At 39.1% G+C, this 19,740-nt stretch overlaps 1 protein-coding gene across 2 annotated transcripts in view; it reads right to left on the reverse strand.

Annotated features, from left to right (window-relative positions):
• Positions 1 to 727: 727 nt before the first annotated feature.
• runx2a (RUNX family transcription factor 2a) overlaps positions 728 to 19,740 on the reverse strand; it is a 94,067-nt gene continuing 75,054 nt past the window's right edge. For both annotated transcript variants that reach the window (XM_048530946.2, XM_048530945.2), the window contains one exon: positions 728 to 4,970. In XM_048530946.2, coding sequence (XP_048386903.1) covers positions 4,492 to 4,970 — 479 coding nt within the window. In that variant the 3' untranslated portion in view covers positions 728 to 4,491. The remainder of the gene's footprint in view (positions 4,971 to 19,740) is intronic.

Raw genomic sequence — 19,740 nt, forward strand, 5'->3', positions numbered from 1 at the left:
ATTTCCTAGTATTTTATCAAAAGAATAAGAGTACAAAAATTGAAGGGTGATTCCATAATCATGCCCTGAAAGCCAATAGCTAAGCATGCAAAATGTCTACGTCAAAGAATTGGACCTGTTGTTGTACACTCAGTCCTTGTTATCTACAGATTTGCTCCCCTTGGATGTGTGTATTTGAGTTCCGCCACAAAACATGTTTTTCCCCCATTGCCTTTCCTTGTCTGCTACGATAAACATAATGCTGTTTTCTGCTATACAAAGGAATGGTATCTGCAGGTTTTGTTATCCACTGGGTGGCCAAACCTCTATCCTTCACAGATCATGAAGTTGATTATCATTCTCTCTCTGCCCTGTATTACCTTTGTGCAGGTTCTACACATCAGGAAAGCAGAATCACCCCTCATACCCTGGAACTTGTCTCCATTTTAAGAAAGGTCACAGAATTGTGAATGCAGGATTATAACTTCTGAAGTATTAGTCTGTTATACTATGATTCACTTTATGATTCAGACACCTAAATCAGAATCATAACAACATTTCAAGGGAATTTTCTCAGTATCAATCATAAGAGCCAGAGAAAATTCCATAGCTATAGCTGTACATCCATTGAAGTATCTTAAAATGATCCAAAATAGACAAAAATTCATAGAAAATGCCATTTTATTGAAAATGAAATTCAAACTTAAATCAATGTTACAATCATGACAATATGTCAGACAAGGCATTTTGCAATTTAGTGACACAAAAATCATTATCTTAGCATTATTCCCTTTTAAAACGTAGCAAAGTGATTCATAAATCAATGATGGCAATGGCCTGAAACTCAATGCGTTTGTACAGTATATTCAGTGCAAAGCAATTATTGAATAACAGCAATAAAAAGCTTGTATTTATACAAAAAACACAAAAATCACAGAATAAAAAGGCAGAAGTGTAAGTATACCCTTGAAATTAAAACTGCAGAATGTTCTGTTCTGCATACACAAAAAATGAATAATTAAAATTTATGTTTTTTCCATGGAGCTCAACTATCTATGCAGTAATTACGTTAGAAAGCTAGGATTTCCATTTCATGACTACAAATAAAGAGTACAAAATATGAACTGTATTGTAAACTGCTGAAATTATGATAAAAGAATTCTTTTTGTGTTTGTAAAGAGAATTCAGGATTGAAGGTAATGTGTATCAAATTAGGGAGGGATGAGACTTGCCTAGATCCTGTTCAATGTTTATTGGTGAAAAATTACTGATCCCTTTCATTGTACTTCATAAATTCCTGTAACAGAATTAGGTGATGTTTTCCACTACTTCAATTTTGAGAGATTACTTTCATAATGCTAAACAGTCATGTGCACATTTTAACATGACTGTGACTAGAAGAAAATATAAACATTTTCTCTTAGCAGTAAACAGACAAAGCCTATATGCCACTAGTATTGGCATGTTACATCAGCAGAATGACTGTCAGCTAAAAAAAACTCAGAAGTATCATGTATTCCTTTTGACAAAATTGCATTAATCAATTATTTACATAAGCTATGTTCAGCAAAAATTTTGACTTACAGCTAGAATCAGTGCTTCTGCTTCCTTAGCAAAATCCTAGTACCCAAGGTCTGAAGGAAAACAGATTCTCGTGAACAACACAAAATTAGAGAGATGGCTTTATAATTCTGATTTTCACTGCTAAGAGTTTTTGATTAGCATCTGACAGAGTTCACACCTGCACAATATTCAGTGAAATAATTCAGTGAAATTGGAGAAAGGAAAATGGAAAAATAACAACTCCGATATTCAGCGCTATCCCAAGGATCTCTGCAGAATCACATCTCATCATCGAAGGAATCAATATATTATTGATGAATAATGTGGGCCATACTTAAGTTTAACATTTCAAACATAAACAGGCAATGTTGGTTGTGATTAGAGTGCAGTTGGAGTGATTGGAAACTAAACTCCTTTTTTTGCTAGGATATAATACCTCAGATTATGTACTACCAGTACATTAAGATATCTCAATGTACTGTAAAGTTTATTGAAGAGCATCCCCCACTAACACCAGATTTATTAGTAAAATGTCTAAAGCATCATGTAACTGCACTACAAATGACAGTTTGAGTTAGCAGTTCCATAGAGAACTAACTTTATGGAAACCCCAAAGGATGTTTACATCTGCAATAGAAAACCTGTTCCTAGTGGGAAAGCGATGAATACACTTTGTTTGATGTCCAAAATATATTGTGATTATTAAAACCTTTGCCATAGGGAATTAACTTGGTGGATGCCAGATGTGATGCGAAGTGCTTTTGACTGTACAAAATCTTAAATTTGGTTCCAAAATTGCTGCCTGCAGCCCTACAAATATCACATCTTAACAAAATGTACTTTTTTTAAAAAATCACTTTATATAAAAAAACATATTTAAATCTTTGAAAGCCCAACCTTAGCAATAAAAATTACATTAAACAAATAAAGTACCTCTTATTAAATAGGTAACAGCTTGCACCGGCAGTAAGACTTGTCTAGCTCAACCTTGAGTTGTGTAACCTGACACCTGCTTTCTCAAGTTCTGTTGAAAACTCCTGAACTCATTACCTGTACAGATATATAAATGTAGACTGGTGGTTTGCTTCAAGCTACCACTTGCAATAAATAATATCAATAAAGTTGTCCAGCTTTAATGTAAATTGGCCATATTGAACCTTGGGTCCACAGAAGCATGCTTCACACAAGAGAAATTTGCAGTAAAAAAAAGTACTATCTAAATATTGAAAAATATTTGACTTATTTAATACATAAAATAGTAAAGTCTAAGTTTTAGGCTAGAACAAATCATTTGAAATTTAAAGAAACGTTAGGATACATAGATATTGCATTCACGTATCTCTCATGACTTTTGTGCTTTTAAATTATACTCAGATACACATTTCCAAGTGTGATCTTCCCAAGTATTGTATTTATCAGATTTCAAGATTAACATATCAAGTATCTTGGTTACTTTGATACATGGCAGATTCTTTACGAATGTCACATCTCCATTTGCCCTAACAAAGACTGAACCAATACAAGGTCTCACAAGACTGAGAGTTGGACATGATATTAAAGGAAGAAAGAACTTCAATTCCTTTAGTACCTACTTAGAGTGGATCTCAAGGAAGTAATTATGAAGAGTAAACACTACTTAGCTCTGTCATTTTATTTGTACTTCAAGGCAGGCTGATTTTGCGCAATGTTATTTCTCTAATTTTTTTTAAAGACAGATACAGCTGCAGGTTTCCTAGCAGACTGATAGATGTCAACTAAACTTCAGTAAAATGATGAATCAACTGAAGCGCACTAGCTCCTGCTATGTGAATCTAGTTAATGCTGCTACGAAGGAAAACTACATTAACTACTCAGTGGTAGCCGCAGAATTTGCTTCTTTAAAGATAATGGAGTATCAAATACACAAAGTACTTTCTATGACAACAGCATTTTTTTGATTAAGCACATCTGCTTGAAACATGGAACATTTTCTTCCTTTATTGATATCACTGGGTCAGCTATATATTTTCCCATATAATTAAAGCAGCACATTTGAGTAGAGCACAACAATGTTAATATTAATAACTGCCACCTTTTTCAGGGGTTTAGACAGCTGAAAGTACTGAATTGTAATGATGCTGCTGTAGATATTACTATTTTAATGTCGCTAGGTCACGATGAAGTCATTCAATTATTGAGTAAACAATTTTCAATAGAAACATTAATGACATCGAAGTTGAGTGCGATTGCTTCAAGCCAGGTGACATTTACCTCGTTTTAAACTGGAAAGCAATTTTGTTTGAAAGATACACAAAAGCATTTAAAGAATACAAAAACAGACAGTCCTTTTGAAATTTGCAGTAAACATTCAATTAACAGGCATTCTTGGATAAACGGCACTTCAAAAACAATTTATTTCAATTAACACTTAAAGGCAATATGTCAGGAAATCTATAAAGAAAAATTCTGCCCCTCTGCATAGTTACAACTGAGTGCATACATGTACATTTCTGATACAACTATTCTAATGGTCAACTCTGTTCCCTCATAGACAATTTTTAAAAAAGGTAAAGTGGATAACCGTTTATTGGAGGACTTTTCATCTTCTTAAGCTTAGAGTCCTTGTATTCTTCTTGTTTTTAGCCACTTTTCTTGCTGTTTTCGATGTTGTTTGAATAATTGTTTATAAATTACTGCAATTTGTACACTTTCAGTTCTGGGAAAGCACATCTTTTAAAACAAAAATGGTTTTGCTGAATAGCTTGAAGTTCTTCATATATTTGGACAAGATAACAAATTCACTCAGGAACTTATAAAAAAAATGTGATGTGCATATCTTGCACAGTACAGAAATATCCTCAAATACTGCATTAGTTCTTTCACTCAATAGTCTTATTATGATAAGATGTTTTTCCAGTTAAAACTGCATAATAGGCACTATTTAAATGATGACTTGTTATGTATTCAGAGTCAATAGGGTCTCCAGACAGACTCATCAATTCTCCCAGTGGAAGTCAACACAGTGGGAGAATTACTATGGCTAGCATCAGCATCAATGCCATCATTTTGATTGGGCAGGTTGGGATTAAGGAGTGTACTACCAGTTGATGCACTGGTGCATGGTGGCAGCATTCTGGAGGGTGAGCGTTCTCCCCCTGCCACCATGGAGAACTGATATGATCCAGAAGAGGTGCCATAGTAGAGATAAGGTGCACTACTGGTCTGGAAGGGTCCACTTTGGTTTGGGGATGAGCCAGGGTAGGGCGGTGGTAAGTAGGTGTGATAATGTGTAGCTGCAGACATACCCAAAGACATTCCAGTTGTAACTGGAGTTGGTGTATAGGTGAAGGCAGCTGGGTAGTGCATTCGAGGATTTGAGAAACGACTCTCTGTGAGGGACGAAAGACCAAATTGCCTTGGGTCGGAGAAGGGACCAAGATCTGTAGCACCTAGAAAACAGAAAAATCATTATGTCTCGAAAATCATTCAAGGGAAAATTCACATTCTGTATTAGATATTTTATGGATATATTCAAATTCAAGTACAAATTTGACAACATTATGACTTAAGAAATGCAACTAATCATAACCAAATTTAACACCGTCGCTTTCATCTTTCTTAAATTACTGTGGTGTTTCCTTTCTGTGCGCTGCATTACCTCAGAATAATGCTCAATATATTTTACCTAATCATGGTGTTTATTGTGATCATGAAATCACTTAATGAGAAATTAAAAATTTGCAATGTTCGTATTTATGATTGGAAACATGAGGTGGCATCTCACATACCAGCCAGTGAGCTGGCAAGAACCCCACATTGCCTGGTTTCAGGAATGCCCACAACACCTTGCACTAATCAAGCATTAACAGGCCAACGGCAAACCTTCCCTGGGGATCAAGGACCCCCAAGGGCAAATGTCTCACCTGCCAGGTGCTCAAAAGCTAGTAGCTCTTACGTACTGTGCAGCAACACTGGTGGGGTTGTGGCTGTTACCATTAATGTATCTTCCTGAGAACTCAGTTGGCACACTTTCATCCAATTCACTGCCTTCCCAGTTTTCGGTGTCTCTAAGGGGCAACAACTACCCCCTCCACCCTTCCCATAACTCCTCAAGGCCTGCAAAAGCAAATACGGCAAGGTTAACTGGTCATGGTGAGCTACCTACCTGCCACTGTGTCAATACAATCCACCACCACTGTCTCTCCCAATTACATAGCCCAGGCACTGCAACCACCACCCCGCCCTACCGCCTCACCCCTACACCCTACTACCAAACTCTTCACGGGGAAGACACATAATTCCAGCATATGTCACTTTCTGCAAATCAACTGCATTACCCTCAGGTAACAATGAATGTAGCAATCTTACAAATGCTTCAGTGTAGACATTGTTATGCGGGAATAAAATGCATTGGTTGTCAGCACATCTACCATAGCACCTTGGGTGATAAGTGAAAAGGACCCAAATGGAGTAAAATCTCTCCTACAATCTCCATGATATATATTAAAGAAACATTAGTAAGATGTTAAGCATAAAAGGGTTGATATGCTAAAGCAGAAATTTTAGATTGATATTCAAATTGAGATGATATGGTGACCAGACTTCACCCTCACAATTTATGATATTATTCAAACTTGAGATTAACACGTAGATTCATAGAATCATAATGCAGAAAGAAGCCATTTGGCCCATCAAAATTGCATTGACCCTCTGTGAATTATGTTTGTTGTACGGTGTGTTTGTATATTTAAATTCTTATACATGTGTTTATTGAAGATGTTATGATTCCATGTTGGAAACAGATTGTATCTTTGGTAAAAGTGTACTAGTATCAACAAATTAGGCAGATGCCATAGCATTGTAGCCGTTGGTCAGAGTAGACCTAAAGTCAGCCCATGGCTTTATTGGGACTACTATAATTCTACAGTGACCTGAGGTCCCTGTATTGCTTGACATTTTTGACTTTCTATTAATTGTCACTTTGCCCTGCCTAAAAATAGTTCAAATGATGTGCTTTTTGATATATCTTTCTTTTCAAATATAAATTGGATCTGCAAGCTGGGGGTGGAGGAAGTGGGGGGATGTCTGTGTGAAATATTGCACTTCATCCTGCAAACAAGAATCAGATTGGATTCGGCAAGCAGTGGATCTGTACGTTTCCTCTCACCTTACTTGATCATCTCTCTCAGGGATTTGTCACTACATTTTTGTTCCCAGTAGCTCCACTGCTGATATCTTTTAAATGATTTAGATTTGCCAATTATGGTTTAGCATATTCAGGGAGATGTTATCATATGATGTTCCAGACTATTGTGATTGGTCCTCCAAGATGTCAATTATCATTCTAAAACCTCCTCAGGCATTTTTCAAAATATGTTCGGGTTTTGATTACTCTAAATCTGATCACTATGTATTTCTCACTGTTCTCCCTCACAGGCAGAAAAAGTGAAAGAAAACACAGCTCCTCCATCACTTCTGGAATGAATGTTGATTTTTTTTAGACAAAAGAGGGTGCACAAGTGAGAACCAGTAGGAACTGTGAATTATTAGAAGAGGCCATCAACAGCAACACAAAGCTAAGCACTACTTAACAGTCACACAAATAGCTGGCAAATTTAGAACATTGGCCATTAATGAGACTCAGGTTCTTCGGCAGTATTAAGAGACCCAAAGGGAGCATGTTTGATTGAATTCCAACAGCATTCATGAATGTTCTTTATGTAATACTGAAGCCTTTTGGAAAAACAAAAGAACCTTTATTTTTATAGAAAAAAAAACACTAGTTTCCTCTCCTTTATATTGTCTTCTGGCAAAAATTAATCCAATGTGCTGACCTAACCTTTCTATTTTCATTCTTATATCTATGTTACGTTTACTGTTGAGATTTATATCGTTATTCTTTCAAATTATATGAAGTTTTCAGAAATCACAAGCTGTTAATTCTGAATCTATGAAATAATACACAAGATTTCAAAGAAAAATAATGTTGTTATATTTATGAAGCATTCTTTGAGGGGCCATAGTGAGTAGTGTGATACAATGAGCAATATATAGAGAGCCCAATGTGTGCATACTCAGTTGGAGTGGGAGCTATAAATAACATGTGTTACGTATCAACATATCAGACATTTTCTAATGAGACCCTACTGTACCTTAGCTGTAGGCTAACAATGTAAGTACAAAGCTTGTTGTGTATGTAGTCCCCACAGTTCTAGTTAAACAGAAGTTGGGTAAACATCTTAGAACTATTTTCAACCATATTTTTCCTGGAGGGAGTACAGTTGTTTTTATCCTGTAATTAATACATATGATTTAAAACACATTCCTGAACCAACTTTAAAGGAAGCCTGCACATAAAACTGAATGGAATGCATTATTACTTGTTAGTTTGTGCCTAAACAACAGCAGATATCTTAGGTAAGGAATGCAATCCTTTCTACAGTATGTCTGGTATGCCCACTCTCAACATTCTTTTACTTAGGGGGTATAGGGTGTGGCCAATCATGCTTAGACACTTCCCACCCACATCCTGTCTCGGTAACCCAACAAATGCCAGAAGTAGATGCCAGCAACATATGTAATTTTTAAAAAAAGTCATTCAAGCCATAAAATTATGTTTAATGTCTTATAAAATTTGGTAGTGACCACTGTGATTTTTGGTGGCTTTTGGAGGGATGGGAACTTTTAACATGCAAAGCTGATTCTGATGATTATACAACTTCAGTATGATGATGAAAGACCTGAAACATTAACTCTTATTTCTCTTCACGGATGCTGACAAGCCTGTTGAGCTTCTCCAGCAGCTTCTGTTTCGTGTTCCTGATTTACAGCATCTGCAGTCTCTCAGTTTTTAATCACAAAATGGACATTCAGTATGCATCCAGCACATGCTCAATGCTCTCAAGCTGGCATTGTGCCTTGCAATGGGCACCGTTTGGGGTTTGCCAGGGGTTGTGTACCATTCTGAAGGTCTTCAGTTTCCATAGTACTGGCTTCAGAAATGTTACTGATTAAAATATCTAGCTCTCAGCATTTAGCAACCAAACATACTATTACCTCAGCCTAACTTTTGTATCTCACAATCCTAAACTACCAGCATTGCAAATCATTTTGGCCTGTTTCCATCACAAGTCTTTACAGCTAATAGAGCAATTTCCTCTTTTTCAAGGTACAAAGACATAAACTATAGGAATAGTCATTCCCTTTTAAAGTCAGAGACAAAGACTTACAGCTGTAAGTATTTGTCGTTGTTTACATGTACTACTCTACAAGAGGATATGACTTAGCCTGTTCTTTGTCCAATTATCTTGTTCTACAGTTTATTATGCAGTTGCTGTTGTGTGTTTCGAATGTGCTTCATTTTGCTATGGCATCCTTTTTCATTTTGCTTTACAGATTACAATAATTAATCATTTCCTTTGATGTACCGCTTTCTTTCAATCCCCTTCTTCTGAATAGACTGATAAATGCAGAGCTGCAGGTTCATGGGGGTGGGGAGAAGAGGCAATAGTACCAGGGAACCTTGTTCCATATGTTCAGTCTTTACATGTAAACTGACAGTGGCCCTAATTTCACAGCCTTAGCTTGGCAGGAATTGAACTGTACCAAGCATAAAAATGCATGAAACACCAACCATCCCTTGCTCCTCCTGCTGCCACTGTTCCTAACCATCAGTGGAACTGGCCGCCCAAAAGGCCGCCTGGTTGAGTTAGGAGGCTGCTTTTAACATGCAGAGCTGATTCTCCTGGCCATACAACTTCAAAATGATGATTAAATACAGCCTTGTGAGATTGGCACTAATCGTAGTGCAGCCTAAACATGAGTCTTTAAAGGGATCATTGCATGCTGTTGGTGAAACAAATAATTATAGGTTTTGTGAATGAGTCCAGCCGGAGCATGATGAATTCTCCCTGGATGCATAAATATTTTTTGTAAAACCACTGGAAGTCCATCATATGTTTTTTCTAAATGTAGAACTTCTTGTTTAACTAACGGAGGAGCAGCTGAATACTTACCCTGTCTAATCATTCCCTTGACTGACAAACTACCAGCCATCAAAACCAGATCAGCCTTGCTGACGACATTAGTGTAGCATCACAATCATACCACTTACTGCTCAGAGATACTCCTTAAAACCTAAATTTTTGACCAAGCTTTTGGTTACCTGTCCTAATATCCTTATTTAGCTTGGTATAGAATTGTAATTGACAATATTTCCAAGTAGTGCGTTGAGATACTTTACTGTTTTCAAGATGTTAAGTAGGTGCAGGTCATTGCTAATGAGACGATATGATCTGAAAGGCAGCTAAGTTCACGTATCAGAAACTGAACTTGAGATCTTCCCAGTCTTTTTGGCTCAATTTCAACCCACAGTGTTGTACTTAACATGATATTTCCCATGATATTTCTCTTCTATGAAATACATAATTCAGGTAAATTGGCCACACTACAGAAACCATAATAAAAATCTATGCAGTAATTTGAAAACAAGGTCTTTAAAATCCAAAGGTAAAAATGCTACGTGTTTAAAAAGCCCACACAAGTTGTGACACATGACCAGCAGATCACTGCCCAGGACCTATTGTGCAGATTTGTTCCCTAAAATGCTTCCAGTGAGTGCGTGAGTAGGGACCCCTTCAGAGAGAATAGCATGAATCGGAAAGACATATGGAAACGCTTTCATTGAACTGTTTCCATGAAATTTTTAATGAGCCAAAGCCCTTAGATGTGGTTCAATGCCTTAAATTAGCAAAATAAAAAAGGACAAATCCTCTTTTCCTTTCAATCCATACTCTGCTTTAAAAAAAATTAGAAACCACTAATTGCTTGTGGTTCAACAAGAAAAATACATTAAAACAAAATCTTCCTCCTAAAAATAGCAGCAGCGCTCTTCAGATTCCTATTCAGAATCAATAATCTTTCTCCCAGTCAGTTTGTCTGCTTGAGGTATATAATGTAATTTTCCATGTTGAAACAGGTGGGACGGTTCAAGACTTAATTACACGACTGGTCCATTAAAATAGCTTCTATCAATTATTCATTTTGCCAAAACCTGAAGTGGAATATCTCTAAGATACAATCAATTTGTGTATTTTATCTTACGGTTCGTATAATTAAAAATGATCAGAATTCAAAAATCTTACGTCCACAGGTAATTACATCTGGACATTCAGATTTATTTGCATTTATATTTTGGAGTGATAGAAGATGAAGTTTAATAGATAAATTAAAACAGGTGATGGTGTCCTGGTAAATAACAAGTGAGTTCTCTGAATGAATTCCTACCCTCTGTTTTTAAATGTTACTCATTTTGATATTCCATCTTGCTGAGCAATAACAGAAAACCAAGACAGTCTGTCAGAAGCTCATTGTTCCCTTCTGCAGGGTAATATGTAGATTAGAAATCACATAGGAAGGCATGAAGAAGCCCACTCATCTGATCTGTTGGTTACACAGCCAACACATGAATGGCAGAGATGAGCAATTACAGAGTGGAATGAAATATGTCCCCTGTCTGCTTCAACATAACTAATTATATTGTAAAAGTCTCAGATTTGCTTCTAGAAAAGGCAATGTAAAATTGCAGCTAGATTGCGAGTTTGATGAAAAATACTGATTTTACATTGTTGTCCCTAATGATTAATACAATTATTTTTAAGCCTCACAGTAGGAATAATGTTACCATATGTGAAAAGAAATGTGCTGATTTAGTTTCCTTATTGTTTTATACTTTTATTTGAAGGCATTCCCTTCTAAGTACGAAGTATACCCATTAGCTTTCTTCAAGCAAAGGCAATCAATTCTATTTTACATGAGGGGAAGTTGAGAGATGGCATTACATGCACAAGGGTTGGTCATACCAGATCACATTCTAAAACTATTATAAATCATTTATCCATTTGAAGAAAGGGAGAATTTTCAAGAGGCAACTGGTTAAACATTAATTATAGTCATACAAGCTTCTGTGTAAGCTTCTGATTTTTAAAAAATTTCTGTTCTACAATAAGTAGATTGTTCTGGCTGAAAAATATTCAGATTGTTACTCCCTTTTTGCTTACTTATTACTTATTTCTCAACATGGCTAAAAATCTTAAAACTTATAGCTACCAGTCTTTCTGCCTTAAGAAAGGATCAGTCCTATTAGTGAACTTCTGATCCAACAAAAACAAAGATCAGCAGAGCAGTAAAGATTGAGTTTAAAGGGCCCTAGTTATGGAACGTGCACTTTGGCTTCCCAACAGCAGTATGCTTTCATAGAAGTAACCATTTTCCATTGTGGGCTTCATGATAGCTCTAGGAATTGGTCAATGAATGTTCTCTTAGCACTTGCACAATTTGCATCTACCTACATGCTTCACACCACCCATGCCTTGCATTCTTGTATCCCATGTCAGCCAGAACCAAAGATTTTCACTATTGCCATTTGAGATGCTCTTTAGTCTAGGCACACAGGCTGCTCCCAGTAGGGATTTGTGTCGTGGAGGGGTAGACATCTTGGTAAATAGCAACTTATGGTGTTAGTCCAACACCTACAATATGTCCACCTACAAGTGTGGCAAACACATGGCTCGTTTATGCTACCAAATGGTCACGTTGGAAACTGGTGGGGTCTAGTCCTCAGTCAAGGGGCTTCAATGTAGTCAGTTAACCACTCAGGATCTCCCCCAGTAAAGTCCAGGAAGTATATGTGTACGTGCGCATGTGTGCACGTGTGAGCTTAAGGAAGCATCACACTACCATGCTGGAGTTCAGTGCACAGGGAAAAAAGCTCAGTGTGGTAGGTTTTCACATGGTGGTGGGGGATGGGGAGATAGGAAAGGTATCAGAAGGTCACAGGTACTTCCTTCTCGGTGACATTGGTCGGCCAATCAGTCAACATAGTTCCTTCACCAAGCTGCTGCACAGGTTGAAGCTGAACCTGGATGGATGATGCAAGCATGTCGCCCATTATCAAGGTGCAACCCGTTTCACAATGTGGTGAGGTGTGCTCAGACCCCATCTGCAGCATTTTTAAAAATTCTTTTGTGGGATGTGGGTGTCTCTGGCTGGCCAGCATTTCTTGCCCATCCTAGTTGCCCTTGAGGAGGTGGTGGTGTGCTGCCTTCTTGAACCAGACATACGTCACCAATGACTGTCTGACTGCTTGCCTATATGTGATAATCCCCTCTTCGACAGTGACAAATTGGGGATATTCAATGGGCCTCAGGAACAGAGTAATAGGGTGGTTAAACTGGATATAGCTACGGATAGGTGAAGTAAGTTGCATGGCAAATAAACAGTGAGTAGGATGAGAGAATGTGGTTGTGTGTGTGGCGGAATAACAGCCCTGCTGGCTACGTGCCATGAGTAACATGGCTTTGTGGCTCCTTTGTGTCATGATGTTGACAGTGGGAACACCACCAGACTGCCAATGCTTAGCCATGTGCATGTGAGTCCTTCAAAAAAAGGTGTATGGGTGCAAGGGATGCTGGTCTTTCAGCAGATATCCTTTGAGTGGCTTGTTCTGGGAACAACAAGTAGTAAGATGTGGTGGAATTTGGATGTAAGAGATATAATAGGGATATGATAACTAACTGGTGAGGTGAGCTTCATTAATATAGTAAGATAACAGATAAGGAAGGTACAGTGAGACAACTTGCTTGGTCATATGGAGAATTACCTTCCAAAAGCTCAATGCAAAGTTGCCTTAGCACACAAAACATAAGATTCATCGCAATATCTTCCTGCTTAGTCTGCATCTTAATCCTTCTAGCTGGCAAACAAAGGAGACATTGACAACTGATCAGGAGCAGAGCAATTATCCACCAACAGAAATGACAGAAATACAATGAAATGTTTGGCTGATTTACAAAAAAAAACTGTCTGATTAAAAAACAGTTAAAGGAATAAATCAAAAGCTTCCAGTTTTTACAATTCCCTCAGTGCATTAACTCAAACAAATCCATTACAAACATTTCTGTAAATGTATTTATAGATGCTTCACAATTAACCTCAAGAGAAAGATATAAACAATATAATTAATTTCATTCAACAAATCTGCTCCAGTGCATGACCAACTTAGCAGATGACCTATTAAACAGCTGGCAGACCCAACAACCAATGAGATAAATAGATATTTTTTCTCTAAGTCACTGCAACAATACATACAGCTTCATATAACATTAACTGTGGTTTTTGACAAGATGACACAGGCAGTGGATGAGGGTAACGTTGTTGATGTTGCACAATTGGTCTTTCAGAAAGCATTTGATACTATTCCAGGTTGATTGACAAACTAGAATGCTTGAGATTGATTGATGGATCCTTGGTGGCATGGATTAGAAGTTGGCTAAAAGATAGGAAACAGCAGGCACTTCTAAAAGATAGGAAACAGTGGGTGGGTAGAGATGGGCATTTCTCAGATTGGAGAGGAGTTCAAAGTGGCATTTCCCAGGGATCAGTGTTGGGACCCTTGCTCTTTCTGATTTATATAAATGATTAGCAGCTGGGTATTGAGGGCAAAATCTCTAAATTTTCTTGATGCCAAGATAGGGAGAGTAGAGAATTGTGACGATGATGCCGAGTGACTTAGAGGGACATTTTCAAGTTGGCAGACACCTGGGCACATGAATTTCAATGCAGAGAAATGTAAGGCAATGCATCCTGGTGGAAGAAACATGGGCATAGTACAGTCTCAAATGGTACAACCTTGAGGGGAGGATAAGAGCAGCAGGACCTTGGGATTCACGTGCAAAATTCTTTGAAGGTGGCCAGGTAAGTTGAAACAATTGATAAAAAGGCTTGTTGGATCCTCTAGTTTATAAATGGAGGCATAAAGTTTAAAAACAAGGAAGCAATGCTACACCATGACCAATCACTTGTCAGACCATATTTAGAGCATTATGTTCAGTCTAGCACCTTACTTAACGAATAATGTTAAAGCCCTGGTGAGAGTTCAAAGGAGATTTATGAGAATGATGCCCAGAATGAAGGATTTTAGATATGAGGAAAGTATCAAGAATCCCTACAGTGTGAAAGCAGGCCATGCAGCCCATTGAGTCCACGCCAACTCTCTGAAGAGCATCCCAAAGACACACCCCTCATCCTATCCTTGCACTTCCCATCCTCTACACTAATGGACAATTTAGCATAGCCAATCCATCTCATCCAATTCATCCGTTCTGCACATCTTTGGACTGTGCAAGGAAACCTGCGCAGGTGGTGGAAATGCAAGAAGACACAGGGAGAATGTGCAAACTTGAACCTGAATCCCTGGCACTGTGAGGCAGCAGTGCCAATTTTGGCATGACCCATGACCCGAAATGTCGCCATGACCCAATTAGAGATATTGGGCTTATTTTCCTTGGAGCAGAGAAAATTAAGAGGTGACCTTATTGAGGTGTTCAAAATTACAAACAATTTACACCAGGGGAAAAAAAATTCAGTTTCCACCAGTTGGTATGTAAATAACTAGGGGTCAAAATTTCAAGATTGTCGTCAAGAGAGCTTGGACTGAGATGGGGAGAAACTTCTTTACTCAGAGTTAACAAAGTGTGGAGCTGGATGAACAATAGGCCAAGCAGCATCTTAGGAGCATAAAAGCTGACATTTCGGGTGTCGACCCTTCATCAGAAAAGGGGGAGGGGGAGAGGGTTCTGAAATAAATAGGGAAAGAGGGGGAGGCGGATCGAAGATGGATAGAGGAGAAGATAGGTGGAGAGGAGACAAGTTAAAAGGGGCGGGGATGGAGCCTGTAGAGGTGAGTGTAGGTGGGGAGTTTGGGAGGAAATAGGTCAGTCTGGGGAGGACGGACAGGTCAAGGGGGCGGGATGAGGTTAGTAGGTAGGAAACAGAGGTGCGACTTGAGGTGAGAGGAGGGGATAGGTGAGAGGAAGGACAGGTTAGGGAGGCGGGCTGGTTTTGGGATGAAGTGGGGGGGGTGGAGATTTTAAAGCTTGTGAAATCCACATTGATACCATTGGGCTGTAGGGTTCCCAAGCGGAATATGAGTTGCTGTTACTGCAACCTTCAGGTGGCATTGTTGTGGCACTGCAGGAGGCCCAGGATAGACATGTCATCAACGGAATGTGAGGGGGTGTTGAAATGGTTTGCGACTGGGAAGTGCAGTTGTTTATTGCGAACCGAGCGTAGGTGTTCTGCAAAGCAGTCCCCAAGCCTCGGCTTGGTTTTGCAAAGTGGTCCCCAAGCCTCCGCTGTTCCCATTATCTCTCTTATGCAGAGAGTTGTTAGGATTCGGAATACGCTACCTGAGAGAATGTTGGACATGGAGTCCATAGGTGGTTTCAAGAGAAAGCCGGATATATGTTTGGAAGTGGTGAATTTAGAAGGCTATGGAGATAGGGCTGGCGAATAGGACCAGCTGATGTCTCTTTTGGGAGCTGGTATAGACACAATGGGTCTCATGGCTTCCTCCTGTACTGTAAAATTCTTTGATTCTCTGAAACTTGTTCAGGTTTAGCTTTTCTTATTGTAGCTTCCCTTCATTTTCCTGTATCAAAGCTCTTTATATATGCAGGAGCAATCAAAGTTGAATTATTAGCAGTAAAATTAAAACACAAGGTTTGAATTTAGTGAAGCAGTGTTCTGATTAGTCTGTTGAGTATTCTTGTAAAACTTTAAATCCACCTTAGAATCGGCGAATCAATACAGCACAGAAGGAAGCCAATTGTCCTATTTTGTGTTTTTACCTACTCTCTGAAGGAGCATTTCATTTTAAGCACTGTTCTGCCTTCCCCTTGTAACACCTGCATTGTTCCTTTTCAACAGACTCCCTTCAGAATGCTTGAATTGAACCTATCTTTACCACATTTTAGACCAAACAGTCTCATCACAACAAAAGCTTTATTCTTCGGCAATTACTTAGCAAAAAGGTGAAATGTAAGTAAAAGACGTGGACAACAATTAGGACAGGCCCTTCCCCCAAAGTTTATTTATACACCTGTGTATAGCTAAGATCATTTTGGCAGTGGCCTTATTTGTACTTGGCAGTACATTCTCACACTTTGTGCCTGAAGATAATGGCCCTAAATTTCCCCAGGGGCTCACCTGATATCCTGTTACTTTAGCAAATGTCAGGAGAGCAACAAACATAACACCACACATGGCCACAGTTACAGCATGGATTCTGGCAAACCCTTGATGTATTTTGGTGGCAACATTAGCACACACAGTTAGTGCACAATGAAAAACACAATGATACAAACCCAACCACAGTTTTTTGTGCCAATCCAGGGGTAAAAGGTACAACTAAATCACTGCCTTGTATACTGGCACAGAGAGGTACTCAATCATTGCTTAAGTGCCTCCTTTCATATATGGTCAAGACCACTTTCATTGTCATGTTGAAGGACATAACGGTTTGCAATAGCTGCTGCCTATGAGAGGTCTCTTTTAAATAAGTGAACAGCATTGCTACATTACTGAAAAGAATACCAGCACACCCTCTCGTACATCCTGGTTATGCTACTGGCCAGGTAAAACAACATAAAACTTTCCATTTCAGTGGTGATTCAGATACTTCACTTTCATAGTTCCTCAAGGTGAAGGAAGCTCTTCACATCGGAAACTGGAATGGAACAATAAAACTGGGTCTGCCACATTTTTAACAGAGGCTACACTTTAAAAATACAGGTTATATTCAGGGATTATGAAAGAAGCATTAAACCTGCCTCCAGGCAAATTAAACGTTGGTGTATTAAAAGCCAAAACAATGTATGCCTCATAATAGGTGTAGAATTATCCACAATTAACTGTAGATTATTTCTCAATGAACCAGCAGTGATGTTGCGATATTTACTTGTACGTGAAAGTATCACACAAAAACAACTCAAGGATTGCAGTTGATGCTGCAATAAAATCTAACAAATATATTCGGTGGAGTTTTTGCACGCCAATGGGTCCAGGAATAGAGGCAAAGTTGGAATTGCAGGCTGACGCCCGGCATGTCAGCACCATCCTAGCTTTGACCCATTTCCAAGAAGGATAGATTGTGAACAGCACAGCTGCCCACCTGCAAGTGACAGGGTATCCTTGAAGGTAATTAAGGGGGCTTTTTAAGTTGCCTCATATCCACCGAGAAGAATTTTTCAGTTGGTGGGTAGATCCCACACTGCAGGCAAAATGGAACAAGAGGAAGCAGCATCCACGCAAGAGGGGACTTGGCAGTACTTCATGCCGTACAGGGCTTTTACCCATATCCATGGCTGAGGAGTAGGGCTTCTGGGCCCAGGGCTCATCTGTTCCTTTCGTTTTTCTTTACATTCCTTTTTTTTCTCCTCTCTTTTGCCATTTTCTTTATTTTCTCTTTTATTTTACTCACCTCTTGAAGAGCATGATCACAGTGGGAGCATTGGCGGCGGTGAGTGGGCCAGCGCAGGCTAAAGGCAGCAGTGTTGGACACAAGTTTAGGTTCCCAGTGGCTTTTGCATTGATGAAGCTGCTGCAACGGAGGCAAGTTTGGGTTCCTTGCAGTGTTTGTGTACCAGACTCAATGGTTTGCTGGAGATGGTGGTGGAGGTGAGTTTAGGCCCAATATGAGACCTTACAGCACTGGCAGCAGCTGCATGGAGAGCCAGGCCCGAAGTGGACTCACAGCAGTGGCCGAGTTGGGACTGGGCCGATACAGTATCCAGCAGCTTCAGTGGCATCTGCACTGGCAAGGCCCATCGAGGGCTCATAGTGGTGAGGGCATCAGTGGAGGTGAGATGGCACTGATGAGTGGTGACTTTCATTCCAACAGCAGTGGTATAGCAAATGGGACTCATGCCTGGCCCATAGTGGAGCACCTAACAAGAGGTTGAACATTTTTTCTTTAATTCTTTATTTTTCTGCCTCTATATTCTATGTTTTGGTTTATTTTTCTGTGATTTAAGATGATGGTGGAGAGTGGAAACACTATCCAACATTTTTCATTGTACTTTGTAACACAATACACGTGACCATAAATGAGCAAATCAAATCAAATCAGTGAAGCAAATCAAAAACCTAGCATGGCTGTCAGGCCACAGTTCTGGATGTCGGCCATCCATAATCATAGCTTAATGAAATGTGAGGCTGGATGAACACAGCAGGCCCAGCAGCATCTCAGGAGCACAAAAGCTGACGTTTCGGGCCTAGACCCTTCATCAGAGAGGGGGATGGGGTGAGGGAACTGGAATAAATAGGGAGAGAGGGGGAGGTGGACCGAAGATGGAGAGAAAAGAAGATAGGTGGAGAGGAGAGTATAGGTGGGGAGGTAGGGAGGGGATAGGTCAGTCCAGGAAAGACGGACAGGTCAAGGAGGTGGGATGAGGTTAGTAGGTAGGGGATGTCTTTTAAAGAAGCAAAATGTTTCACTTGGTGTCCATTGTGAGTTGGGGCTGACCATCTGTTATCACTGAAGGGCCCCTCATATTGACTCTTCAGCCTCAGGACACTGGTTGCTGAATATATCCTCTGATCATTGATTGACTAGCTCTCCAAAGATTGCACAGGGGCAGAGCCAAAAATCACAGGTTCAGGTGCTCCTCTTGGCTTCAGTCTTTGATCCCCTTTCCTGAGTACAACGGGATCCTTCGAGCCTCAGACCCTAGTTATTGCACCTATTGTAACCCGCTATCTCGAGACCTGGTCACACCATTCAACGTGGGAATCTGGAATCTGATTCAAATGTTGTGGTCCCTATCCAAAGTGTAAAACCCAATTACACTATAAGCAGCAAATTATACCAAGTATTGATGTATATTAAGTGCAGAAAATAATTATAAACTTTTGAAACTTTGAGTTTTGGTTTATAGTAGCATCCAAAGCCTTTGATTTGATTGTTACATAACTGATTAAAAACAGAAAATAGAGAGAAATCATAGTTTTCTCAGGTCACAAAATTATTCTATTTGTATTTATTTCATTCTTGTATTATTCTCTCTACACTGCCTCAGGCTATGGTTAGCCTGTACTGAATCATCTATATATGAGGAATTGCTGTGGTTGCATTACCACAATTCAAGCCCGACTTCCTGCTAACATATGGCACTGAACAAGAAAGGGGTTTCTGTAATATTGCTGAGTGAGACTCTGTTTACCCAGTCATAGATTTTAAATTAATCTTAAGTGAAATTATACCAATTGTTATTTGTGACTTTACAGAGAACCTAAAGTGCTTTTGCTGCCATCATTCTTCACATGGAACTGTTTTATTCTGTACAGAACCTGGAAGAAATTTGGGTCAGTCAATAGGAGGTT

The sequence above is a fragment of the Stegostoma tigrinum genome, chromosome 4, assembly GCF_030684315.1.
Source record: "Stegostoma tigrinum isolate sSteTig4 chromosome 4, sSteTig4.hap1, whole genome shotgun sequence".
NCBI lineage: Eukaryota > Metazoa > Chordata > Chondrichthyes > Orectolobiformes > Stegostomatidae > Stegostoma > Stegostoma tigrinum.